Genomic DNA, 26,776 nt, shown 5'->3' with positions numbered 1-26,776 from the left:
TCCTTTGAGGAAGGATTATTTCTCCCCATTATTGTCTTTTTTGCCCAATCTGTTTCTCCCCATTCCCCACCATCACCTTTTTATTGTGTTGTTTGTTTTGTTGAGTCTGTAGCTTTTTGGATGACTCCTGCCACTGCCACCAGGGGACATCTCCCTCATTACCTTTCCACAATTTTTCATTAATAATTATATTTCTAAAAGATAGGCAGTACTTAAAATCAACTTTGATTTTCAGGCAATTTGGTATTAAGGAATTTCCCCCCCAAATCAGCTGTCCTTGATATTCTGCTCCATGTTACCCACTGCTATATTCACACTATTTTGTTTGAGATATGCTGCTTTAGCTACTGAAGTTGGCATCACAGCTTCACCAGCTCATACTGAGCTTTTTATACCTAAATTATAGCAGTCAATGCTGTAAGAAACAGTCAGTGCCAGTTCTTCAAATGAAGAGTACAGAACAACTTCTGCCTGAATTCATAAATGATTCAGGTAGTGATGCTGGTAATTTTGGCTTGAAAATACAAATCTTCTGAGGTGTTCTCTGGAGACATAGTGGCAAAAAGTACATATTTGGCATCATTAGAAGTAAGTTTTTTCAAAGATAAGAGAAAATTACTCTGGTTTAGGAAGAGAGAAACAACTTGAGTCTACAAATCTTTGAAGAAGAGAGTTCAGTTCGTGCTCTGCGTGTCTGATCATAGCTACCCTTGGGTTTGTAGGGATTTAATGGCCTTTCAGCTACGGACAACATTTCAGGCAAAAAGTGTTTTAAAACATTGTCATTCTCGTGATAGAGCATAGTGTGTTTATAACTACTGAAAGGATTTGGCAATAAAACCTGTTTTTTCTGTCCCAAAGCATTGCTCAGGAATTTCTGGCTGTCCTCCAGCCCTCCACACAACACTAGGAGCTGCACAACACCTTTGAAGTTTATGACCAAGTTAAACTCAATCATTTCTTTGGTAACAGCTGCTGTGTATGTCAGAGAAATGCCTCAAAATTTACTGGATGTGGTTCCATCCCTGTCCTCCCACACTCCAAGTGTGGAGTTGATGTCCCAGGTTCCTCATGATCTATTGGTCCCATTTCTTGTAGGCTTTTGGGGACTATTTTGAGGAATGTTTTGAGGATGTTTTTGAGGGCATGAGGTTTTGTGGAGCTGTATCAGACAGGGAGGGCCCTGAGCTTGGTCCTGTTCCTCTCCATCATCCTGGGTGGGACAGGCTGGGGCTGCTGCCCTGAACCCAGAGCAGGAGTCTCCCACAGCCAGAAGGAGGCCCAGGAGATCAGGAGCAGCCATGGGAGCCAGCAGGGAGGGGATATCTGGGTATGAAATGTTCCAAAATTATAAAAGGTCCTGCGATGACTCACGGTTTCGAGCTGTTACGTGAGCAGGTATCTGTTCCCTTGTGCTGAGTAAGGGCTCTGGGCTGCTTGCAGATGTTGTTATTGCAAAGGCTTCCATCTCTTGTCCTCTCCAGGCCCGCTCCTCTGCCCCCTCCCAGGAGATCCACCCACGCTGTCCCTGCAGACTCCAGGAAAGGGCTGGCACTACTTCCCTTCTCTTTTCCTCTCTCAAATTTCAGACTCAGCTCAGTTTTGTGCTCATTTTCCCACTCAGATCCTCCCCTCTCTTTCATTTGCCCTGCTGTGGTGACAGTTGTTGTCACACAACATTGCTGAGAGAGCAGGAGGGTGTTACTGACAGTCTGTTCATGGCTAGCCAGGCTCCCAGCTAGAGCTGGGTTTATCCCAGTGGTCAGCAGTGCCTGGGTTTGTCCCAGTGGTCAGCAGTGCCTGGGTTTATCCCAGTGGTCATTGCCATAATTCTCCTGTTGCTTTCACCTTCCCAGCTCCTGTCCAAAAGCGGCTGAAGCTGCTCGACTTCTCCTGACAGACCTTTGGTCCAACAGGGAGCTCCAGAGTGTGCTCAAGCAGGTAAGGGCAACACTCCTGCTTCTGGGAGTCAGGAACAGCCCTGGGTTGTTCACCTGCTGAAGTGGGGAGCTGGTAAAGGCCCTGATCCAGCAGCGAGTAGGGCAGGGCCCAGGAGGAGCCTGGGGCACTTGGGCACACGCCCAGGATCTGAGCAGCTGGCAGGGGGTCACTGCTGGGACTCGCTTTGGGGACAAAGCAGATGGTGTCATGCCTGTGTCAGACATGTTCCTCCCTGGGGATGGTGCTGGAATGCTCCCCAGCACAGCCCCCTCACTCTAGGCTGGGACACGCTGGGTGTTTCACCCTCATTTAGGGGATTCCCTTCACTGCAGTCCATCAGGTCCCAGCAGGTGCCTGACAAGGTCCCTCCTCTGTTTCCCCCCATTTTCTTCTGTGTCCATAGCCCTGCCCTGTGGTTACATCCCCCTGCAGTCAGAGTAAGCTTTCAAACCAAGAGGAGGGGAATATTTGGAATTTGTTTTAATCCTTGCAAGAGAAGCTGGGAAAGTGCAGAGCCAGCTCCAGCTCCTGGCTCCAGCTGCTCCCAATTCCCAGCTCCTGCTCCCAATTCCCAGCTCCTGCTCCCAGTGGCTTTCTTTAAACAAGCTGGGTTTTTCCAACTCAAAAGCAGCAGCACCTGCAGAGAGTACAGGGCCAAATTAAAGAGGAGGATCCCTACAAAGGGGAGCACCTGGAGGTAAAAGCACACCATCCAAAGTCTGTTCCCATACTCCCCCCAGTGAGGGCTTTCTGCACAGGAGTTCGGGTAGTTTTGTGCCAGGCTCTGCTCACAGCCTGTGCCAGCTCATTTTGGTGTGACTGAGTCACTCTGGTGTTCACACACAGGTTTGTTGCATAGGTACCTGTCAGGGGAGGAGGATGGGAGTCTGCAGGGGTACATGCACCATGCAAAGACTTCTGCTCTTTTTTCAGGATGAGGAACTAAATGAAACAATACTCAGTGAATGATTCAATAAGAGTTTCCTCCAAAAACCAGGAGGGGTCCAGCTCTGGGTTGATGGAAGGCAATGCAAGGAAAAGCAACCTGGTCTAGAGGAAGGTGTCCCTCCCCATGGCATAGGGTGGAATGAGATGAGCTTTAAGGTCCCTTTAACCCAAACCATCCCATGGTTCTGTGATTCTATGGAGTTCATCAGTAAGGGTGACAAAGGTACCCAGAGGGCTGGCAGAGGAGGTTGGCTGAGGATGAGGCACATTTTGCTCAGTTACTGCTCTCAGTGTAGAAACTGATATGCACTCACTGCACTTCATGTTTCTGCTTTTTTAGCAAGGGTTTGATAAGAACATGATGGGATCTTTAGCTGGAACAACCTTCAGGACCCTCTCCTCCAGATTTTAGAGCCTCTCCATGCACATTCAGGCTGCAGGTAAGAACATGGCCCTTGTGGTGGATTTGGGGCACAGGAATCCTTTGAGATTATTGCTACTTTTGATCACCCCAAAAGTGTGTTTGTGAGATTTTCATCCCAAATTTTCCCAGCCCGGTCTGTTAATGTGAGAGGTCAGAGGCTGTGTTTTTCCTGGACCCAGGGCAGATGTTGCCCTCACTGCCCAGCTGTGCATTTTGGAGATGCTCAGCACAGATGTCACAGGACAGACAAAGCTGCTGGGCTCGACTGTGCCTCTCCCTCCCTTTGCCAAGCAATCACTGATTCAGTGCATTTTTCCAAACCCTCACAGGTGGGGCTCTTCCTGGATTCTCCCTGGCACTGCCCTCATTCCTGAGCTTTGAGCAGTGTTATCCAGACAGTGCCAGTAACGTGCAGTGAATTCCAGCACATCCATGGCTTCAGCCATTAGCCTTAGCAATTGTTTGAGCCCTTAATCTGCCTGTCAACCTCAGGTCAGAGTTGAGAACCACATTCTGTCAGCTGAAAATCCCAATAGAGATTCCAGGGAAGAGAAACCATGGGCAGAATTTCCAGGGCATTGTTATGGGTTTATAACCACTCAGTGAGAAATGAGGATTTAATCCATCAGGCACTTTTCGCTCATGATTCCCACTGAAGGGAAAAGCTTTAAGCACTTTGAAAACACCAGAGGTCTCTTGGATAGTGTCCAAGATTATGCAGAGGGAATTACTTGCTCCCTTCCCCAGCATGGTCCTTGTGATCAAACCAAGAGAAAACAGTGCCAAAGCCCCTTCCTTCCCTCTGCCCAGGAATGGATTTCACTTCCTGCTCCCCTTTCACTGGGACTCTGAGGAGGGTGGAAGTCCAGGGTGAAAAGCTATGGGCAGCTGAGAAACTGCAGCCAGGCTCAGAGAAAAGATTAAAAGTTGGGGTTTGCTGTAATGAAAAGATCTTTTGAATGCTTTAGTTATCTGGGGTTTTGCTTTTTCTTTGTTTTATTTTTTTTCCATTTCAGAATTTGGAGTTGGTTCATGTCCAGGAAGAGCAATACTTCCATGATTCCTGAGGATGTTAAAGATGTAGAGAGTTTCTGAGTTCAACTCAACTGTAAAGCAAATCAAACATGTGGATTTCATGTGGATGACACTGATATTTTTAAGCATTTTCTTCTTTTTAGGGGGGAGAAGGGACTTTTATATACTTTCTTGATGTCAATAATTATTTTTTTGCCAAAAGTGTGTCTGTGTAACTCTGGGTGTGATGTAGAGGTGTGTGCAGGCAGCACACAGAGCACACCATGGGGAGCAGGATCTTCCTCCAGCTTAGTCCCCTGTTTTCCACCCAAAGTCAGGGTGATTGTGCAGTTTAACCCCTTGCAGGATTTTATTCCAACTTCACCCTCTCCATGCACCAAATACTGCTGTGCTAAAAATTTGTCACAACGTGTTTTTATCCACAAACACATAAAAAGTCAATTTTAGGTCAAGTTCCCCCTTTGCATCTGTCCATTATTAACAGATACACACAAGGATGCTCTTCTTTCCAAGGCTGGTTATTCCTAACAGTTATGAACAAGGGCTTCTTCTCTGCTTAGGATTTTTCTCTGATAATTGTTAACATTTTCTTTCCTGTCACATGAACTCTTTATCTCAAGAAGCAAATTGACACCTGCAGATTCTCTCCCAGGCTTCAGTCACTCTTCCCTGAAGCTGTTTGTGAGAGGACAATTGGGACACAGCTGCAGAGCTTGAACGGTCTCAGCTCCTGATCCATTCTGAGCACCAAAGCAATTCCAGTTCCTGACTGTACCTGGACAAAGGTGGCATTTGAGAAGCTGAGCAGGACAGGCCAAGTGTTTTCCCCCTGGAATCGACTGCCACAGGAATGAAAGAAGGAGGGATGTGACCTCTTTAATCATATTTTGTTTTTATTGATCCATGTAAAGAACTGGTACTAATGTGCAAAGGAATGTGAGAACTTGTGTGATGTCAGGTTTGGAAATGTTTTATTTTTTGGGGTCTTGAATTGCATTAATCTGCCTGTGATGCTGAGGCTGTGATGAGGGACTGCTGAGCTCATTTCAGAGCAACTCAGTTCTCACAACCTTCCTCTCTCCAGAAGAAAAATATCCTTCCCATGGAGGGGACACAGCTCAGACTCACAGGGAAGGAGCAGCTGAAGCTGTCTTTGCTGCTTGTGCTGGTTATTATTCCTCAAAGGGCACAGGGGCACAGGGCCCTGTTTTTGAAACATCAGGGGCACAGGATGTGCTTGGGAAGGATGGATTATGAGCCTGGAAATAGAAAAGCAGTCTCATTTTAAGTGTCAGGCTCATTAATTGGTGGGACTCAGGATATTCAGTTCACATCCATGGGGTGACCTGTGCCTACTAAAGAGCCCCCTGTGAAGTTTGGGTTTGCTCTGCTGCAGGTCCAGGTGGCCCTTGCTGGTCCCCCTTTGGAGCACAGGGAGCTCCTGCCCACAGGGAGAGGTCATTTCCAGCTGGTTTTCCTCTTGGGCTGCAAAGGGTGGCTTCATCCTGTGCACTTTACTGAGCAGCCACTCTTTGCCCACATTCAGGCAGGAGCTTTCTGTGCCGAGCTGCAGCCAAAAGAGAAAGGGGAAAAAAGCCCCTTTGAAGTGGAGAGGCAGAAGCAGGAGAATCTGGTCAGACAGAAGTGTTCCAGGAGGGTTTAAACAGAGCAAAGAGCCCCGGTCTGTAGGCAAAGCCCTTCCAGCACTTCCCTTGCTGCATGTGGATTCCCAGATGCAAAATGCTGGAAAAGCTTTGGGCAAGACCCATCTGTGGATGTCCCCGAGGGCTGCAGCATCCACAGGGTTGGTTCAGTTTGGGTGGAAAGTGTTCTGTGCAATTTTGCATTCAGGTTTGATCTGTACTGACATGTCCAACATGAGTCCTAGGAGCAAATGTTTTCCTCTGGAAAACTAACTGGGGAACACAAAACTACAAAATGGAATTATGGAATATTGAGGAAACTCACTCCAATTAGCTGTAATTTAGGCTTTATTTTAAAACAGTGCAACTGCTATCCCCCGTGATGCAGTTACTGAGTCACTGTTCAAGGCACAAAGAGCTGTAGCGTTATGATCATCAGCTCACAATTAAATTTACAGGTGCTGGAGATTTCATTAGTGAGTACTGGACTCCAGGAGACAGCTTCATCATTCACATAAATTTTATTAGAAAAAACATTGTTACAGTTATTTTTATTACAGGTTTTTTTCAAAGCTAACAAAATGCTAAAAATAAAATCTGTTCTCCATGCTCAAAGCTCTTCCAAACGTGACTGGGCACAGCCCTGAGCAACCTCACCCAGCTGGGATGTTGTCCCTGCCCTGAGCTGGGCTCACCAGAGAGGTTCCTCCCACTGAGCTGTTTTTAGGATTCTGTTTGTCACTTCTTGCAAACCTCAGGGCAGAGCCCACTCAGGAGAGCCATGGGCTGCAGAAATCACAACCATTCTGCCATTCCAGGGCTGTTCTGCAGCTGGATCTTCCCTGGGAAATTCTCTGATACCCTCTATTTTCCTCCCAGTCTCTCTTTAAAATCTGGACACCAGACTCCACCCAAGTCAGTGAAGTGACTTTGATGCTCAACTCTGAGAAGTGAAGGGAAATTCAGACAGTGGAGTAACTGGTGTTGCTCATAACCAGCAATTCTGGGAGCTCAGTGAGGTTCTCTCCAACATAAATTAATGTGGTTTTCACAGCATAATTCTATATGCTGTGAAAACAGCATTAATTGTAATTTCTCCAGTATAATTGTTTTCATTCTGGGGAGGTATTTTTTTTAAGGCAAGATTCCAACTGTGACATCCTCTCTGATGAGCTGGTTTCCTTTTCCTTGCTCCTTGAAGAGCCAGGGTAGGGCACACCCCCAGGACAGGGACAGGGCAGGTCTGTGGCACAGGGATGGAGAATTCCTGAGGAGGAAGAAGGAGTGTGGCCAGCAGGAGCAGCTGGACACCCAGCCATGTAAATAAACACCACCCTCACTGTCCTGGGCACAGCAGGGCTTTTTTGGTCTATTTTCTTATAAATGCTTTGTTTATTTTGTGTGTGTACAATCCCACCCCAGCATTTCAGAAGCCTCATGGACAAGTCAAAGGCAGTTTCATTCCTTTCTGAACACACACCAGTGCAAGACCAACTCAGCCTTACCAGTCCATAGCTCTACAGTGTATTCTGTAAGATATAGGTATGTGAGAAAAATGTCTCAGAGTTTTGTTTTGGCTGTACTGTATGTATTTGCTTCATTGGAAAAGCTGAAATCAATAAAAATTGCTGAAATTTCTTCAAGCTTTCTGGTTTGGATGGTTTTATTTTGGTTGTTTTGCTAGTGTTAGGAAAGAAGAAAGGTCTGAAAGGTCTGAAAAATCCCTGTTAACCTGCAGCAGGAATCAGCTTGGACTGATCTGCCTTATCCAACAGGAGCAAGGAAGCTGTAAATCCCATTTCCTCCAGCCTGGCACTGCCCAGGCTCCCCAGGGCAGCTCATGGCACTCAGTGACCTCCTCTGGACCCTTCCCCATGGAATGATTTCCTTCCTGAGCTGAGGGGCCCAGCACAGGGCAAAGAGCCCAGAACAGGGCAGAGGGTGAGTGAGCCCAGGCTTGTGTTGGGACATCACAGCCCTTCCTGATCTCTGTTCCATCCCTACCCATACCTGATACTCCCTTGGAATATTCAGGTTGAGCATTTGTTGAGCTGTCATTGGGATGGGCTGGCCATGAATGGTCCATGGAGTCACCTCCACGCCCATCTCACAAAAGAAAATATTATTTCACCCCAAGTATATCACAACATTTCACTGTGCTGATGTTTGTCTGTCATTTACCTCCCTTTTCCTGCTGGCCTCTAGCTTCCCAAAATTCCAGAGACATTCCTCCATCCTCAGGAGTGTCATTGATGTGTCAGGTATAGCAGCTTGTAGGAACCTCCCCATTTTTCACAGGCATCCCAAACTGGAAAAGGTAAATACCTGCTCCTCTCCTTCCTGAATGTTCCGTCTTCTGATACCCACTGATCCCCCGGTCTCCTGGCAGGTCCTTCCCCTCTGCTGGGAGATGCTCTGACTTTTTGGCTCATTCTTATGCCTCCAGCTGGTTCTTCTTTCAGCTGCTTTTGGCAGGTTTAGTGTAGTTTATGTTGAACTTGAAAGAGGTTGTGAAGCCTTTCCTAGTTTTGTCTTCAGCTGTTTGAAAAACACCTGCTGGTAGTTCCTTCTCCTGCTGCTTACCCAGGCCAGCTGCCTTCTTCTGTTCCTCAGGGAATTCCTCACTGCTGGGATGTGGTGGACTGAGCTTCAGGATGATGAATGCAGCCCACATTGTCTGGAAACTTTAACTCTCCCTTTCCTTTTCCCTTTAAAAGCATCTCCCTCTAAGTTCCTGTTTTGGAGGATGAGCCTGTGCTGGTGGATATGAAATGGGTTTTGTTGAATCCAGACTTTTCCTGCTAATCAGGACCAAACTGAAGCTGCATCTGCACCCTTTGGGGACTCCCAGCCTGCTCCATGGAATTGCTAGTGACAGCATCAAAGGATTTGGTCTTTCCATCAGGCCCAGCAGGAACAAGAGCCCAGTGCACTCGGGGAGAGCTGAAGTGCAAGATGAACAAAGGACTTGGTACTCCCAGGGCTGGGGAGCACTGGGGTGTGCAAGCACTGGAGCAGCCTCACACAGGGGATAAGGAAGCAGCACTTCTTGATGTCCTTCAGGAGACTTTTCGAAGTAGACACCTGGCAAAAGGGAATGAGCTCAGCTCTGAGCTGTGTTTGGTATTTACTCAAGGCAAGGCTAAGGAATAATCCTCTACCACTGCCAGGATCTCATGAACAGAGGGTTTGCAGCCCATCAGACAGGCTGGGCACACTCTGTGAGCCCATGCAAGGGACAAGGGACAGGTGCCACTCCCTGCACGTGGCTCAGAGCTTCTTTCCAGGAGCATCCTCTGCTGCTCGGCTCAGGCTGCTGAAGGGTGGGTGAGCACAAAAGGATTAAGTACAAAGGCAAAGCACGCAAACTCAAATGTCTAAACCAGCTTTGGGTGGACCCAACAGCCCTTCAAAGCCTAATTGCGTTTCAGCTGTGATCACTCAGACTGCTCCTGGGCCCTGGCACAGCAGCAGTGTTTGTAACTGCCTTTGAATGTGGTACATAAATAATTGTTTTATAAAAGCCCATTAGGGAGCAGCACATCCAGCAGTCCTTGGAGGATTAAATTGGACATCACAAACATCACCAGCTGGGGATGTCCAGTCTGCAGCTTCTTCAGGCATGAATCCCACCTGAAGTCACATCTAAGAAAGGTCAGATCAATGACAGGCTGGGATTTGCCTTCTACCCAATCTGGAGTGTCTAAAGGAATACAGGTGAGTCCTACTGACCATTCCTGAGTAGCTCCATGGACACTGGAGAAGGGCAGGACAGGACAATGTAGCTCAAAACACACCTCCAGTTGGGAAATGAATTCTTGCTCACCAGTGGAGCCAACATACAACCACGTGCTTGGATCTCTGTCCATGTGCAGCAGGTGAAATGAATCCCAAGAAACCACTGGGTCTTTTTGGGGTCTGCATCCTGTGTGTGGACACATGACAAAAGCCCATTTTTGGATAGGGAAGTCTGTGGACACGCACAAAGAGCACAGGGAGGTTGCAAGGTGGGATTCAGCTGTGCTGTGCTGTCCCTTCAGAGGTGATGCACTGATTTAGCTCACATGTAACAGGACTCGCAGCAGGATTCAGGGGAGAAGATGGATGCTACCGGGAGCAGAGTACCCACAGAACACTCATTGTCCCAAAGAGAGCAGACACTAAATCCTTGGAAACCATATAGGTCCAACAGCCCCAGGATCCCCAATAATCCACAGGGCTCCACCAGCAAAGCCTAAATCCCACCAGCCAGGCAGCCCCTGGCACAGCCCCTTCCCTTCCCACAGCACAAAGTCTGAATCCTTTTTCTCTGCCTGTGATGCTTCAGGGCAGACCCCACTCTTCATTTTCAGGTCCATGGCATTCTATCCCATGAGTCCCAGGCACCAGAACTTCCTGACTTTCCCAGGCCACACCACTTCTCGTGCAAGAGAATTCCACGGCCCAGATTCCACCCTGAACTGTGCAGAGCATCTGCAGGAAGCACCGAGCCCAGGGCAGAAACGTGAACAGCCCTGAGGACCCCACAGCAGCAGCAGCCCCTGCAGGGACACACAGAGCCCCTGCAGGGACACACTGGCTCAGCAAAGCCCCTCTGTCTGGGTTTCCCAGCTGCTGGGTGGGACCACCCCGAGCTCAGCTGTGCTGTGCCCCATGGCCAGACCCGGGGCAGTGCCACAGCCCCATGGGGCGCCCCTGGCAGGAGGCCCTGCCCCACACGGGTGCCTGTGCACCAGAGTTTGGCTCTGGCACCCAGAACACCCAGCCCCAGGGCAACTCCTCTGGGAGCTGGGGCTGGCTGGAGACTCAGTCCCTGCCTGCCTGCCCTGGGACAGGCAGGACTTTGGGCTCCTCTGTGCAACCCCAGTTGTGCCTCTCCCACAGTTACCCAGCCTTGCAGACTGGATCTTGCACAGAAGTTGTTACAAATTCCAGATTGTTCTTGGGCCCCTTTTTGGTGCTTCCTAAGCTTGTCTTTGTCTCAGGAGATCCTTTTGAGGGACCCCAAAGAAGGACCCCAAGCACAGGGCCACGTCCCTTTCATCCACCACCAGGAAATCTCTCCTCTGCACTGCTGGGATGCGGAAAACTGAGCCTGAGTCTCCATCAGGGTGGGGGCAGCAGTGACATCCAGAGCAATATTTTCCAGATAAAGAAAACTGAGAGCAGTTTGTCAGGATGTGGCATGTACTCCCAAGCCCCAGGAATGCTTCTCAAACTCCCATCCCAACGCTCTGCAGCTTGATCCTCTCGTGCAGAAAAGGCTTTGGCGAGAGGTTTTGATGTAATTATCTCCCTCTTATCCCCTCCTGGATGTGGTGGCAGAAATGAGATGAGATCCCTGGTGCAGAAATGAGATCCCTGGTGCCCCCAGCCTCATCATCCCAGCCGATGGAGACAAAGAAAGTGTTTCAGCACAAAAAGAGCACTGCAGGAATCCTTGCAGGATACCAGCGAATGCCATTGGGAAGGTGGAACTGCTGACAGGCATTTTTAGGAAGCAAGTCTGATCTTGATCAACACTTTGGCCAATATTTCACGTCCTGGATGAGACCTCAGGTATCCCAAAGGCAGGAGGTGGCCAGAGCTGAGTACAGTTCCTGCAGCAGCCCCAGAGCTCAGCACTGTGTGGGTGCAGAGCCTGCAGGGCCCTGCACTGGCTGCATTTCTGCAGAGGAGGAGCAAAGCAGCCAAAACCCCCAGGCTGGGCAGCAGGGAAGAATCCCCTCATGTCCAAGGTGGGTCTGGCTTCTCAAGGGAATGCCATGGGAAAAAAAGCAGGTGGAAATTTTCAAAGGTCATAAATCTATTGGATGTTCCTGGTACTGCAAAACCCAAATACTTTTCCAGAGAAGGAGAGTTCCTCCTGCCTTTCCCTGGCACTTGTCACCACAAAGAGCCTTACAAGGTAAGGATCTTACTGAGAGAACTGAGCTCAGGCAGTCCCTGTTACTGCTTTTGGGTCCCCAGGCCAAGTTTCGGTGTGGTAGATGCTGCAGCCTTTGCTGTCCAGTGAAGGGCAGCAGAGATTTGCTTTGTGCATCTCAGTGTTTTCTTCCCAATGTTTTTTAATCTTTCTCCAGGAAGCCTCCTTCTCTCTCAGTACAGGTAACTCCTGCTTCAATTAATGAGGATCTCTCCCAGCAGAACAGGAAAATCAGTCCCACTGATTTTCCTAGGGCTGAAAGAAATGCTCAAAAAATGTAAAGGGAAAAATTGGAGATTATCTGGGAGACTTTGAGCAGAAAATTGATTCCTGTTTCCCTCCAGGGGAGGAGATACAAGCAGGAGGGAGAAAGACACTGGAAAGGATCATTGGAGCAGGGTCATTGGCAGGATTTCAGTGGCACCCTGGATTTCCCAGGCAGCAGCACATCTCTTAAGTGGCTTCTGTCATTCTTGGCTGTGCAATGAGAAACTGGCTGTGCCTATCCCAAATATTTTTCTTTTTTTCCCAAGGGTAAGCCAGAAGTCACACAAATGATCTCCCGCAGGACGTGCCAAAGCAGAAGAGGTGCCAGGAGAGAGGGAGCAGGAGGAGATGTCTCAGGGAGTGTTTATGGAATTTGCAGTGGTGGCTGCCTGGTACATGGAGCAGATCCCACACCCAGCACCCTTCTGCCCTTGGAGCCTGCCCCAGGCTCCCGAGAGCAGCGGCAGCACCGCCCCAGGCAGAGCCACTGCGAGCCCAGCTGGGGCTGAGTCACTGCCCCGGCCTGCGGGGAACAGCGGGAGCCAGAGCCCGGGGAGGCTCCAAAAAAGGCAGAGCACGAAAGGGTCAGACCCACGGGAGCCCGATCCCACACCACTGCCAGGAAATGTGGCCACAGCAGGGACAGAGGAGTGTGCTGAGGGAGGGAGGGATGGATGGATGATGGATGGATGGATGGATGGATGGATGGATGGATGAACTTTTCCTCCAGTGACTGAGGCAGTGATAGGCTGATGGTGACTTTCAGGTCTCCAGGAAGGGGATGGGATGGGATGGGATGGGATGGGATGGGATGGGATGGGATGGGATGGGAGGGGATGGGATGAGCAGACTCTTTTACTTATGGGCAGGACTGCTCAGCTTTGCCCTGGGACAGGTCAAGCAGAGCCAAGTGCTGACAGAGCCAAGAGCATGGTATGTGGGAATATCTTCCTGATGAGTGTCCCCTGCCACCACCCTCCTGCCATGGACCATTCCTGCAGGGGGAAGTGCCAGCACATTTCTGGGACTGTGCAATCCAGGGCTGGGGTTTGTCCCACACATCTCCTGGGGTTTAGCAGAGGGAGGGACCCTTTTCTCCTCCACCTGAGCTGGGGAACAGGAGCAGATTGTGGCAGGGGACACGTGCAGTGTCCTGCAGCCCCATGGCTGTGCCAGGGATTGTGTGGTGACCATGATCTGGCAGCAGCAGAGCCACAGGCACCTACAATGAACTATCCAAAGGGGAATGCAGCCTGCCCAGAAGATGTCCAAGGGCAGCCCCTCCACATCTTCCAGTGAAGAGCTGGGCTCTCACCACAGGAGCACCAGTGGGGCACAATCCAAGGCCAAGCCCTGAGGAGGAACCAGGCCAAAACCATTGGTGTGTCCAGCTTTGTTTTGGTAGATGCTGCAGGGACAATCCCCATGTGAGAGCACTGTGGCTGTTTCTGTACTTGTTTATGGATGTGCCACTGGGCTGCTCCTCCTTCCCAGTAGCACCAGGAACATGAGGTTCCCAAGCCCAGGCTGTTGCCACCTCCCTGTCACCGTTCTGTGGGACCACAGGAAGCAGAGGGGCTGGCACCATGACAGCCTCTTTCCTTCAATTTTCAAGGCCCAGCCAGGAATGGGTTTCTCTCCAGGTGCCTGTTTGGGCCCTGGGGTGTCTATTCTGCTGGGTTTGGGAAGGTCCCAGGCCATTAACATGGGGGACCTGCTTTGGTCCTGAGCTGCCTCCACAAATCCCTGCAGGAGAGGCAGCTCAAGCATCCCAGGGAGCTCTCTCTGCCTCCTCCTTCCTGGAAATCCTGGCAGAAAACTCCTCACAAAACCTCAGATGCTCTGTGATACCCTCAAACACCAGGGTGGAGCAAACTGAACTCATGGAAGGTGTCCCTGCCCATGGCAGGGTGTTGGAACCAATGATCCTTGAGGTCCTTTCTGACCCAAATTCTTCTATGATTCTTTGATTCTGTATTTTTGGGCTTAGGGATATCTCCAAGCATAATTTATTCAGGACAAGTGTGCCAGCAGTGCCAGCAGTGCTGGTGCAGGGCAGGAAAGCCGTGCCAGTTGTGGGAGCAGAGGGTGCCCACAGCACCTGCCCTCCCACCTCTGTGGATGGAGTTGCAGTATTGGCAACTTCCTTGTTTGTTTTTTTTAAGGTGCCACCAACACCTGTCCATAAACTGAGCTCAACAACCACATCTAGGAAGGTTTCCCCACCTTCCTGGCCTTTATTGCTCCTTCCTTGTTAGGAGGAATCTCCAAGGATCAATTCACCCTCATTTGGACAGCTTAAAATTAGACATTGAAGTCTGATATGGTTGCTCTGGGTTCCCTCCACAGCCAGTGGAGAGAAATAAACTGTCCAGCATGTGGTTCACCTCATGGCCAGGCAGAGGTGGATGGAGGGGCAAATGAACGGTTTTCTATTTCCACTGCTGGATGAGGAAATGCAGATTAAGACAAGCAGTGCTCAGGCACAGGGGGGCTCGAACCTCACCCTTTATCTTCTGGGAGAGCCCAGGCACATGCAGCCTGTGCTCCCTGCAAAGGAACAATCTTCTTTCCAGGAAGCCAGACCAGCTCTGGCAGGCTGGGATGGCAAACAACACATTCCTTGTGTCTCTGACAGGAGCTGAAACTGCTGCCAGCCCAACAAAGGAGGTGAAACCACAGCAGCTCTGCAGCGCTCCTGCAGCTCCTGCTGCGCCTCAGGGGCTCCCACCACTGCAGTGCTGCCAGCTCCGGTCTTGCCATCCCCATTCCTCTGAAATTCCCTCCTCCTGCAGTCATTACCCTACCCAGAACATTTGCTTTCTTTTATTTGCAAGCAGAAGTCTTCAGAGAAAAGCTTGGCACACTCAGCACCACCCTTGTGCTTCAGGGTAATGCATCTTTATGGCCAGGATTAAGAGATTTCTCTGTAAATCCTGAGTGCTCTGACTCATGTTGACTGTGCTCAGCCGCTGTGGAAACCCTTCTACCTGCATCTCCTTGGCAATTTGTGGCTGCTTTCCCTATCTCTGGTCAGACACAGCAATGCAAAGAGAGGCTGGGTAGCAAAGGAAGCTTCACCTGATTGTCCAGCCCTGCCTCTCTTGGGCCAGCCCTGAACTGGGAGCAGGAAATTGGGAACTGATGCCAGTAGCCACAAAAGGCAGTGAAAAGGAAACAAGGAATACCATTAATTCATCCTAGTATCAAGAGATAAGAGCAATTAATAATTTCTGTCCAGCAACACCAAGAAACAAAACTCACAGCAGACTCTGGGAAGGTCTCAGGAGCGCTTAGGGAGTGGTATCAGTGAAACCTGAAGTGAGGAGTGAGCCCTGGGAGCAGCTGCCTATTTAATTCACATTTCTGTTCAGGCCCTTGCACGTGCCCAAGGCTGAGGCTCACACTCAGCAGGGTTTTCCCACAGACTGGGCTTGTGGTGCTCCTGGAGCACACCCAGGCCCAGCTGCAGCCTCGGGCTGGAGCTCTGCAGGGTGACCAGGACAGCCCACGTGCCATCTCTCCCTGAGAAACAGATGGACATTTCTGCTCAGGGACGGTCTAGAATTAAACAAGAGGCTCATTTTGCATGTGAGACCACTGCAATTGGGCCAGCAGAGGTGAAGCACCAATTCTGATACACAATTCCTTGGAGCAGCCCAAATCCCTGCACAGTCCAGCTTTTGAAGTGCCTCTGGTGGGTTCCCAAATTGCCAGGAGCAGCACCAGTGCCCAGCTATGACAGAGTTTTTGGAGCTGCTGCTGCCCAGGGCAGCAGCCTGGCCAGTTCTCCTTGGCAGAAACACAAACAAAACTGTCAATAAAACTGTTCTGCTCTTGGAGCCAGACACACAGGAGCTGCTTCCTGTGGACAGAGCTAATCAGAACTCCTCAGTCATCCCCAGCTGCTCCTTCATGGCTTTCTGAGCTGCTTCGTTTTACTTCTCTCTATAAAAATCTCAGGTTCTCAGGTGCTGAAATTGACCCTGATCACACCCACATCAGAGTAGAAATTGTAAAAAACCCAAACTGTCTTTAATCTCCCCTTTTGTGTCTGAATGGAAATAAGTAGAAAAAATATTTAAATGAATGGCCCAAATTCCAAATTTCCAGGTGTTCTGTCACGGTAAGGTTAATCCTAGAGCTACTGTTGCTCATTGTCTGGGCTGGGATGCTGAGTCCTCCAGTTCTGCCTGGCTGGTGTTAAAGAGCTTTAGACTGAAGAGTCACTGAGCCTTGAATAAGACAGAGAGAAATCACAGAGCTGGGTGTGAGGACAATTCAGATTTTAGTGCTGTTCAGCATCTCAGGCTGAGCCTGGACTCCATTGCTCTGTCACATGAAAAGGATTGCAGATGAGCTAATAACACTTCACCCTCCCGGCCTGCTTTGCATCTTCAAAGCCTCCACAAGAACAAATAATTAATTGTCCAGAACACAAGCTCATAACTAAGAGCTGAGAAACCAAGTGAGTCAATGTGCTTACGACAGCTCCTCGCAGTTTTCAGTAAAAACTCATTTTGGAGGAAGGGCTTTACTGGCCCAACTGGTCGCCCCAATCCACATTCCAGGGACAGACCCGGGAGAAGCAACTTCAAAAGAGCAACACCTTGGCAGGAAAGCCCCAAACCCAACCGTGTGGCTTCTCCTTTTAATCTGCAGGCGCGGGGTGAAAGTGCTGAGCTCACACACAGCCTGTGCTCCGCTGGGCTCGGGAGGGGGCTGCACACAGCGAGGCTCTGCCTGCAAACAGCTCTTCCCAGGACTCCCGATTCCAAACGAGAGGAATGACAGATTTGTCTTTACAAAACAGCTGTGGGTCTGCTGGGAGATAAAACTAGCACTGAGAGATAAAAGAAACAATGGGAAGGATTCCACTGATTGATGAGTGGAAAAAGATATTTGCCTTTACAAACAAACTGTAGGTTGGCTGACAAATTAAATTGGATATTGAAAGATGAAAGAAACAATGGGGGAAAAACCCTGAATTCCATAAGAATTAAAAATTAAAAGGGAAATCTTTGGTACCAGGCTTATCGGGAAGTCTGTACCTCTCAAGTACCTCAGCCAATGGAGAAAGAGAGAAGGCAAATGCAGTGGGGAAATTGGGATAAAAAGGTGGCTGCATCCTCCAAAAATGTGAGAGACCCCAGGGGAATGCCCCATGGCCTCTCCCTTTATTCAAATAAAGTAAAAGGACTCCTCTGTCTCCTTTTTGGACATAAATTTCTGATGTTTGTGGATTAATTTTAATCACAAAAGTGAACTCCATTCCACTGTCTGTTAGTGCAGAATTAGCTTTTCTTAACATAACTCTGGGTGCTGCAAGCTCCATACTCCTCCAGCTGCAGGAGCTCTGTTAAGTCCCAGCTTTTATTCCTTGCTTTGGGCAAATTCTTAAGTGCCACAAGAATGTGACTTCTCTTGCAGGTCCTTGGCTTTGGGGGAATGTGGGTCACATTTACCTGGGCAAAATAAAGGTGAGAACATTGTTTTTGTACATGGATAAATGAAGTCAGAGCCTCAGCCCTACAGAAGAATTTAGGGATTTCAGGCCAAGGATTTTGTCTTGGAGATTCCTGCCTAGCTGTGTGTATTTCCACCAGCAAACATCCCTGCTCCGTCTCTGAGGCAGAACCTTGAAACATCAGTCCAAATTAAACCCAGTTTCCCCAGATCCACAGCAAATTCCACCCACAGATTGTGGGGGATTGCTGGGGAGGAAACACAACTGTGGGGCTTGCTCAAGGGCAGGGGCCTTTCCAGGGGAGGTGCCCAGTTCCAGGACACCTTTCAGGGATGCCAGGCCCCATCTCACAACCCCCGGTCCCAGGGGTGCTGGATGGGCACTCATCCCAGCCAGCTGCAGTGTCAAAAATAGGTTAGAAACTACTGTAAAATAGTTGATAGTTGTTAAGCATGTACTGTTAGTTTGGTTATGGTAAAAGGGGTTTAAAGGGGTAGTTGTAAGAAATACAGTACTCAACGCACCATACTACACCTAAGGGCACCACCCCCGGCGAAACGAGCCAGCCTGGACAGAACTGTCATGGGCCAATCAAGCGCCTTAACCCTTCATGCAAATGAAAGATCCAAACAGAACCCAATCCAGAGGGACAAAAAGCAGGATAAAAAGGAGTATTCGGACCCCCTACACCCGTGGTGCTCCACCTGGAACATCGGGGACATTGCTGTTGAAGCAGCCCCAGCACCGGCACCGCAGCATCCTCGACGGGATTGCTCCTGCCCGGCCCGCAGGCTCCCCTGCTTAGGGCTTTCTTTTTATTATAATAAATGCTGAAATCACTTTAGTACCGGGAGTGTGGTCCTGTTTCTAACAACACGATGCTGAGGATGCTACCACCATGCTCTTGCTGTCCCTCTCTGCTCTCTGAGGACTGGAAAGCCCCAGCCAGAGCTGCAGCTTCCCCTGGAGGAGTCAGGTGCCTCAGAGGAACATTTCTGTAACCCTCACACCCTGAGGGAGCACTTAGAGGCTCAGTGCTTTTCCATGGAGCACTGAGGCAGATTTCTAAAATACCTCTCTCAGATAATGGGGTCTGGAACCTGCAGAGGAGTTCTTCAGGAACCATGACCTGGTTCTTCAGGAACCATCCAGGGATGGGTTTTATGCTGTACCCACCTACCTGGAGCCACCCTGGTTCCTTGCCTGGTTCGTGGGCAGAAGCCTTGGGGGCATTTGCATTGGTTTTCCTTCTTCCCAAAAGAGAAGCTCTTCCTTCCTTCCAAGCTGTTTGTGGGGTTTTGTCCCAGGGGCCTTCAGGTTGCTACTGGGGCTCAAGAAATGCCAACAATCTCCAGAATCCTTTGTTGCTCTTCTCAATTATGCTGTTTGGAAGCTGTAGTTAATCACAGGGCTCAGGAACATCCAGGACCGATTGCCCCATCCTGCAAATACTCAGGAGCTGGTTCCCATCCTACCCCAGTGTGCTCCTGCCAGCCAGGACCCTGTGCTGGCTCTGCCCTGCCAGTCACACAGCACTGAATCACCCTCTGGAGATGTTTATCTTTACCCACTGCTAGGAGAGACCTGGAACTGAAATCAGGTCGTGAGTAGATCCACTGAGAGAGCTGGGGGCTGGAATAAACCTGAACCTCTGTGCCTGGTCCACTCGGAGTGGCTGGAGAGGTGTCAGGCTGAGCCCTGCAGGGGACTGATGGTATCCAGGGCTCGGTTCCAGTGGGGACACCTGGGCCCAGGAGTGCTCAGAGCTCCTCCACACCGAGCCTGCTCCAGCCTGGTGCAGCCACCCACCCACCTGGTGGCACCTTGGGGATGTGCTCTGGGCAGTGAGGAGGGACATCCTGGAGATACTCAGCCTGAGGGACCAGACCTGTCCTTCTCCAGCCCAGAAACGCTTCTGAGTCTTTGCCAGGATGTAATTACATCAACGGGTCTGAAACAAAACAAAAACCCTGAGGTGGAAAACCTCTCAAAGCCAAACATGCCTTTTCCAGGATATGCTGGTCCAAAAATTTGAGAATTTGAGAATGACGGGACTTAGTTTATTTTAATATTCAGTTAAATTTCATATTCAGTTGAACTCGATATTCTGTTGAATTCCGTGTCCTGTCACTTTTCCCTGAGGTGTGGCAGGCTCAGCTGGGACAGGGACAGCCCCTGTGGCATAGCTGCTGCCACACCACGTGAAGAGTGCCCATAATTGCTCTATTTTTACAGCTAATCAGCAGCATCTGTCTCACTGGAGAGATCAAAGCGTTTCCCTGGATCAAAGTGTTCCCTCTTTGTCATGATATCAGAGCCGGATCTATTGCTCTGCCGAGGCACAGCCGTGTTTGTTGACAGGCAGATAAAAGGTGTGAGTGGCTCCCAGCCCTTCCCAAACCAGGAGCAGCCAGCAGAGCCCGGGATGGAGCCCTTTCCATCCACCCACTGGGGACACCTCAGGGTGGCCTTTTGGTACCTACAGGGGGCTCACAAAGAGCAGTTTCTTACCCAGACAGACAGTGACAGGATGGGAGAAACAGCTTCAAACCAGAAGAGATCTCGATTGGATGATGGAAATCCTTCCCTGGGAGGGTCTAAGGCCCTGGCACAGGGTGCCCAGAGCAGCTGTGGCTGCCCCATCCCTGGAAGTGTCCAAGGCCAGGCTGGACAGGGCTTGGAGCAGCCTGGGACAGTGGAAGGTGTCCCTGCCCATGGCAGGGGGCGGGACAGGATGGGATTTGAGTTCTCCTCCAACCCAAATCACTCTGGGATTCTATGGTAAACCAGCACCTCACAAAGACAGGACTGAGTGCTGCAGTTTTTAACCCCACCTCAGCTGGGTTAAAAACCAGAGCTCAAAGCCATGTTTGTATCAGACAAAGACATGAACTTGCATTTTCCATCCCATCAGCAAGTGCTGCACCCTCTGAGCTGTCAGATAAGGGATGCTTTCCTTTCCTCTGCTGCTCTTCCCTCCTCTTTGTGGTTTAAGGCTCAGCTTGGAGGGAAGCAAACTGGGATAAAACCCCTCTGCTCTGTGCAGGTGCTGAGGCTGCAGCAGCCCCAGAGAGCAGGTAGGGGTGAGGCAGGTGTGGTGGCAGCTCAGGACAGGGGTCAGGCACTTCAATCACCTGCACCAGAGCGGCTGCTCACATATTCATTTCTCACAGCAGGACGTCCAAAGCGAATTGCTGTGTAATGAGGATTTTCCCAGGCTTGGGTCATTTCAGGCCTGAAGGGAAAGCCTGTGAGTTCACACTTGGCATTTCCATCTCCTCCAGCTTCCCACAGACCCCAGCTGTGGAGCTGGGCACACAGCTCCTGCAGTGAGAGCCCCAAGTGCAGGACCTTGCTCTTGGCTACTGAAATCCCATCCTTCACTAAATGTGCTCACGGAGGGGTCTTTGGCCACCAGCAGACCTGGGAGCTGAGAGCTTCCCCAGAGAAATCCAAACTAAAACTGAGCATCGCACCCATGCCCCCCAGCACTGCCCACCTGCCCCTCTGCCGTGCCCGTGCAGCAGTGCCCCTGGGCTGCTCCCTGCTGCCAGCCAGCCCCAGAGGCTCTGAGCGGGTGTCTGTGAGGGGGTGACACCCAAAGCCTCGTCCCCTGGCTCTGGGACAGCCCATGCACCAGGAGTGCCTCAAGAATGTCATGGGGACAGCCCCCTGTATCTCCTGCACCTCCTGTGCCCCCTGCACCCCCTGTGCCCCGCTGTGCCCCCTGAATCCCTGTGCCCCCTGTGCCCCCTGTATCCCTGTGCCCTCTGCACCCCCTTAACCCCTGGTACCCCCTCTACCCAGTGCTGCTGTTCCACCTCTCTCTGGAGGGGTTCAACAGGGACTTTTGCTGGGAGTGTGGAGGTTCCCCTGTGTGTGTGTGTGCACACCTGGGACTGCACATGTGTGCGTGTGTGTGTATGTCTGTGCGTGTCTGTGTGCATGTGTCTGTGTGTGTGTGTCTGTGTGTGTGTGTGTGTCTGTGTGTGCGTCTGTGTGCGTCTGTGTGTGTCTGTGTGTGTGTCTGTGTGTGTGTCTCTGTGTGTGTGTGTTTCTCTGTGTGTGTGTTTCTGTGTGTTTGTGTCTCTGTGTCTCTGTGTCTCTGTTTGTCTGTGTGTTTGTGTCTGTGTCTCTGTGTGTGTGTCTGTCTGTATGTGTGTCTCTGTGTGTTTGTGTCTGTGTGTGTCTGTGCAGGGCAGCCCAGAGCAGGAGGTGTCAGCAGAGAGCAGCAGGAATGTCCTGAAGATCCTTGGCCTCAGAACTGCAGAGGTGGGTTCTGAGACCTGTCACTGAGGGGTTTGGCAGAGGTGGCACCTGGGGGACACTGCTAAAGGCTCTGCCTCACGCTCACTGCTCCTGCAGAGCCGTGAGAGTGGCTCAGTCGGGGTGAGTCCCAGATCCACGGGTGAGTCCCATTTTCATGTGCCTTTGGGTGGGGGTGGGTCGGGGGCTGGGCTGAGCAGGTTCCCTGCAGCGCTCCAAATGTGCCATCCCTTGCCTGTCCCTGCCAGAGCCACCACTGCAGGGATCACCTGGGGCTCAGCACCAGGTCAGCCCACAGGGCAGCACCACCTTCAGCTGTCAGGGAGCGCAGGGATCCAGTGCCGGGCACAGGGCAGGTCCCAGCTGCAGGCAGGGCTCAACCCCTCAGTGCTCCTGCCAGGGCTCCTGCCCTGCACCCAGCAGCAGAGTTTACACCCAGGCCCTGCACTGAAACCAGGGCATGAGAGCACATGCAAAGGCAGTGATTCACACATCACCAGGAAGCTCATTTTCCTTCCACCAAGTGCCAATAAAATGCTGCTTCTAGACAGCAGCCAAAGCCTCTTCCTTCCATCCCAGAGCATCACTGCCTGCTGCGTCAGCGGGGCTGGGCTGTGGACACGGGGCATTGTGTCAGTGCCAAACCCAAACCTGGCTTGGGGTGCATTAAAGACTTCGTTGGTGACTTAACACATCTGTGGAATCAGCAGAAACCAAGGGTGACTTTACCCAATTAAAGGCTATTAATTGAGACCTGTGAATGAGCTGCTACGGGCAGTGATTTACAGGGCTAACACTCAATGAAACTGCAAGTTTTATAAGGCATTTAAAAACAATCATGAGAAACTTGCAAACCTCAGATGTTTGCAGGAACAAATGGAGTTGCCCTGCAGGGGCTGTGTCAGGAGGCCATGGCACAGCAATACCAGGACTGGAGACTCTGAGGGTGAGGGCTCCACATCTGGAAGGTGTTGCAAAGTTCAGCATTTATGTCCTTTCTCCTGTCTTTTAATCTAGAGGTGCTTGTTGGACCTGACCTCCAAGGTTGTACTTCTCAATTTTCTGCAGTTTTTCCTTGTCATTTGGCCTTGATTTGAGCTGGATGCTGGGCACCCATTGCTTATGTGGGAACAGTGGCAAGACAGTCACCCTGTACATGAATTCAGGGGTGCTGGAAGCTGTGAGTTCCACAGGACACACCAAAGCACGGGCATTGCTGGCTGCCCACAGTGATGGCATCCAGTGCCACCTGCCCTGTGCTGCCCTGCACATCCTGGATGGCACCAAAACCCCCGACCTGGGCAGTGGGGGCTGTGCTGGCCCCAGTCCACCACGGGCACAGGAGTCAGGGTGTGTTATCCTGCAGTGCTCTCCCCCTCTCCAGCCCCACAGGACCCAGGTTCCCCATTCTGCACCAGGAATGGGGCTGATGGCCTCCTCAGGGAGACAGGCAGGAGAGGCAGAGCAGCCCACCCACCCAGGATGGGCCTGAGGGGGAAACAGTTCCTCAACATCTCCCTGCTTGAGCAGGAAGCGGGGGCTGGATCACAGAATCACAGAATCATGGAATGTCCTGAGCTGCAAGGGACCCACAGGGATCATCCAGTCCAACCCCTGCCCTGCACAGACACCCCAACAATCCCACCCTGGGCATCCCTGGCAGTGCTGTCCAAACACTCCTGGAGCTCTGACAGCCTCAGGGCTGTGCCCCTTCCCTGGGGAGCCTGGGCAGTGCCCAGCACCCTCTGGGGGAAGGACCTTTCCTGACATCCAGCCTTAATCTCCCCTGGCACATCTCCATCCTAGCAAAGCTCCCTTGGCCCCTCCCACCCTTCACCATTCCACAATCTGCCATCTCTGAGCTGGGGGTGAGGGGATCTGTGCCCCAACTGAATGCCCCAGTGAGAGGCCCCACATCCCATCTGGTGAGACCCTGGGGCACTGGCATAATTCCAGCTTCAACAGCTTCTGCTCCATTGTCCCGCAGGGTCTGTGAGCCACTGCAGCCCCATCCTGGCCCATAATGCTGAGGGCACCTGCCTGACTCTGGTTCCTTGGGACATGCATTGGCCAGATGGCCCCAGGACAGCAATCCCAACATCCCCCAGAGATCTGAGCATATCTCCAGAGCATGCCTGGATAACGGCAGCTGGCCAAAGGCACTCCCTGTGTGGGTTGCAGTGGCAGCACCAGACTCTGCAATATTTCACTGTGGCTTTGCTCTGGGTCTAGAGCAGGCAGAGAAGAGCATGAGGCTGCCTCACTCCCAGCACTGCTTTAGCACAAGGACAGCTCCAAACATCGCCCCAGCATTTATCAGCACCTTCTCAGTACCAAATGCATCCTCCCTCACGTCCAGGCCACCCCATGGCACCCCAGGGAGTGTCCTGGCATGGGAATGCATGGGCAGACCATGAACTGCAGGTTTGTGAGCCCTGGCACAAGTCTGCTGCAGGCTGGGCTTCTCAGCAGTGCTGGGACACCTGTGCTGGACACTGTGGGAGAAGGATTTGGACCCTGGGCTGGGAGCAGCCTCTGGAGCTTTGAGCTCCTGCCAGGACATTGGCACCACCCCGGGGAGGGCACAGCGCTCCTGTGCCAGGCAAGCCCTGCACACAGCACACAGCACACACACGCTGCAGCTCCTGCAGAGTCTGAGCAGCCCAGGGCTCCTGGCTGCCTGCACTGCACAGACTTCTTGGGACACAGCCTGGCCCCAGTGCCCAGGCTGACATGGCTCCCATGAGCTGTGCTCCAGAGAGAGCTGCTGCACAAGGGACTCCTCAAAAGACCACAGCATGGAGCCTGCACTGCACAGACTTCTTGGGACACAGCCTGGCCCCAGTGCCCAGGCTGACATGGCTCCCATGAGCTGTGCTCCAGAGAGCTGCTGCACAAGGGGCTCCTCAAAAGACCACAGCATGGCGCTGGAGCTGGACTCGATGATCCTTGTGGGTCCCTTCAAAGGCAGGGAATTGTGTGACCCTAGGTCCATGTGCTGTGGCAGAGATGCTGCTCCTTTGCAGCCTGTCAGGGAATATTTCAGCTCACAGCTCCCGGGAAGGTGCCCTGCTGGGGACGGGCAGAGCTCCCTAAGCCTCACAGCAGAGACAGTGCCTTGATCTGGCAGCCAGAGGTGCTGCTGCCCACGGGGACAGTGAGAGCACACAGCAGAGCTGGAGGACAGCAGAGCGCTGCAAACACGGAATCGCTGAATGCATTGGGCTGGAAGGGATCTTAGAGCTCCTCCCGATCTACCCCTGCCGTGGGCGGGACACCTTCCACAGACCAGGTTACTCAGATGGCCACAATAAAGCACTTGGAGGCTGTGACCGCTCTGCACGACCCTCCCCAGGCTGCTCCTGGGTCCCTCACTCTGGGCTCAGCCCTGCTCTGTTGTGCTACCCCAGACCCACCACTTGCACTACGTGCTCCATGGGCAGGTGGGGACAGCAGCACACCACAGAGTCTTGGAATGTCCTGAGCAGGAAGGGACCCACAGGGACCATCCAGTCCAACCCCTGCTCTGCACAGACACCCCAACAATCCCACCCTGGGCATCCCTGGCAGTGCTGCCCAAACACTGCTGGAGCTCTGACAGCCTCGGGGCCGTGCCCATTCCCTGGGGAGCCTGAGCAGTGCCCTGCACCCTCTGAGGGAAGAACCTCTCCTGATATCCAGCCTGACCCTTCCCTCGGCTCCGGTGGCCGCTCACAGAGCAGAGATCGGAGATGGCCCTCGGGAGGAGCTGCAGCCCCTGCAGAGGGGCACTGGCAGTGCTGCTCCCCAGCACCAGCACAGAACCCGTGCCATGCTCCAGCCAACCTCGGCACAACGTCCCGACCCCGGCAGCCGCCCCACTGCCAGTGCAACGCCTGGGACGTTTCCAGCACCCCGGGAGCCCCCAGCGAACACCTCAGGCTGCTCCGCCGTGTCCAGGGGATTGCAGCAGCCTGCTCCCCCTCTGCCTTCCCGAGCACGGCAGCAGCGCACTGGGAGCGGGATGGCCGGGCTGGGATGGGATGGGATGGGATGGGATGGGATGGGATGGGATGGGATGGGATGGGATGGGATGGGATGGGATGGGATGGGCCGGGCCGGGCGCTGACTCAGCCGCGGGGCCCCGGCGGTGCCGCACGGGGGAGGAGCCGGGCGGGTCCGGGCCCGGCGCAGGGATCCGGGCTGGAGCGGGGCCGGGAGCTGCCGGGACAGGCAGCGCTGTGGGAAGCAGGGAGTGCCCGGGTACCCCCGCCCTGGGCGCTGCCAGCCCAGGGACGGGCAGAGCGGCTGCGGGGTGCGCTGCGGCAGCGGGCGCGGGAGAAGCCGGCAGAATGGATTTCCGAGCCTGCAGAAGGGGATGTATTTTCCAAGGCAGACACAGCTGACTGCCCCGGGTGCTCCTGTCTCCTGTTGCCGTGCATCAGGCAGGCTGGAAATAAAGGTCTCTTGCAGGACCATCACTCAGGCACCCTCTGGATGTTTCACGTCCCAGCATTGCCACCCTACCCAGCTCCCCTTTGCCCTTCACACCTCGGTTTTGAGGAGGGAGGTGGTGGGGAGCTGATTGTCCTCCACTTCTGCCTCACTGATTCTGAGCTTCCCAGAACCTTATTTCCCAAAACCTGGTGGTGTGTGTTGAAGTAGGGAAAATAAATCCTCATGCAACAGGAACACACAGGAGAAACCTGCAGGACAGCGGGCAAGGGATGAAACATCACCAGGCAAGGGATGGGGAGGACAGGCAGCCCCAGCAAGGGGGACACAAAATATCTCACCAAGAGACAAGATTCACCTCCAGGACCTCTGGTGCCTTGGGCTGGCTGCCAGTCCAGGTCCAGATCCAGACCTAGATCCAGATC

At 52.1% G+C, this 26,776-nt stretch overlaps 1 protein-coding gene across 1 annotated transcript in view; it reads left to right on the top strand.

The window, feature by feature from the left end:
* The window catches only part of PKP1 (plakophilin 1), a 44,580-nt gene extending 40,212 nt beyond the window's left edge, over positions 1-4,368 (top strand). Inside the window, exons 12-14 of the mRNA XM_041422708.1 lie at positions 1,857-1,941; positions 3,230-3,329; positions 4,330-4,368. Coding sequence (XP_041278642.1) covers positions 1,857-1,941; positions 3,230-3,301 — 157 coding nt within the window. The 3' untranslated portion in view covers positions 3,302-3,329; positions 4,330-4,368. The remainder of the gene's footprint in view (positions 1-1,856; positions 1,942-3,229; positions 3,330-4,329) is intronic.
* Positions 4,369-26,776: the final 22,408 nt, after the last annotated feature.

This window comes from Onychostruthus taczanowskii, unplaced genomic scaffold (genome assembly GCF_017590055.1).
Source record: "Onychostruthus taczanowskii isolate IOZ18803 unplaced genomic scaffold, ASM1759005v1 scaffold74, whole genome shotgun sequence".
Lineage (NCBI taxonomy): Eukaryota > Metazoa > Chordata > Aves > Passeriformes > Passeridae > Onychostruthus > Onychostruthus taczanowskii.
The sequence above is the reverse complement of the archived record's forward strand: the minus strand, read 5'-3'. Positions and strand labels throughout refer to the sequence as shown.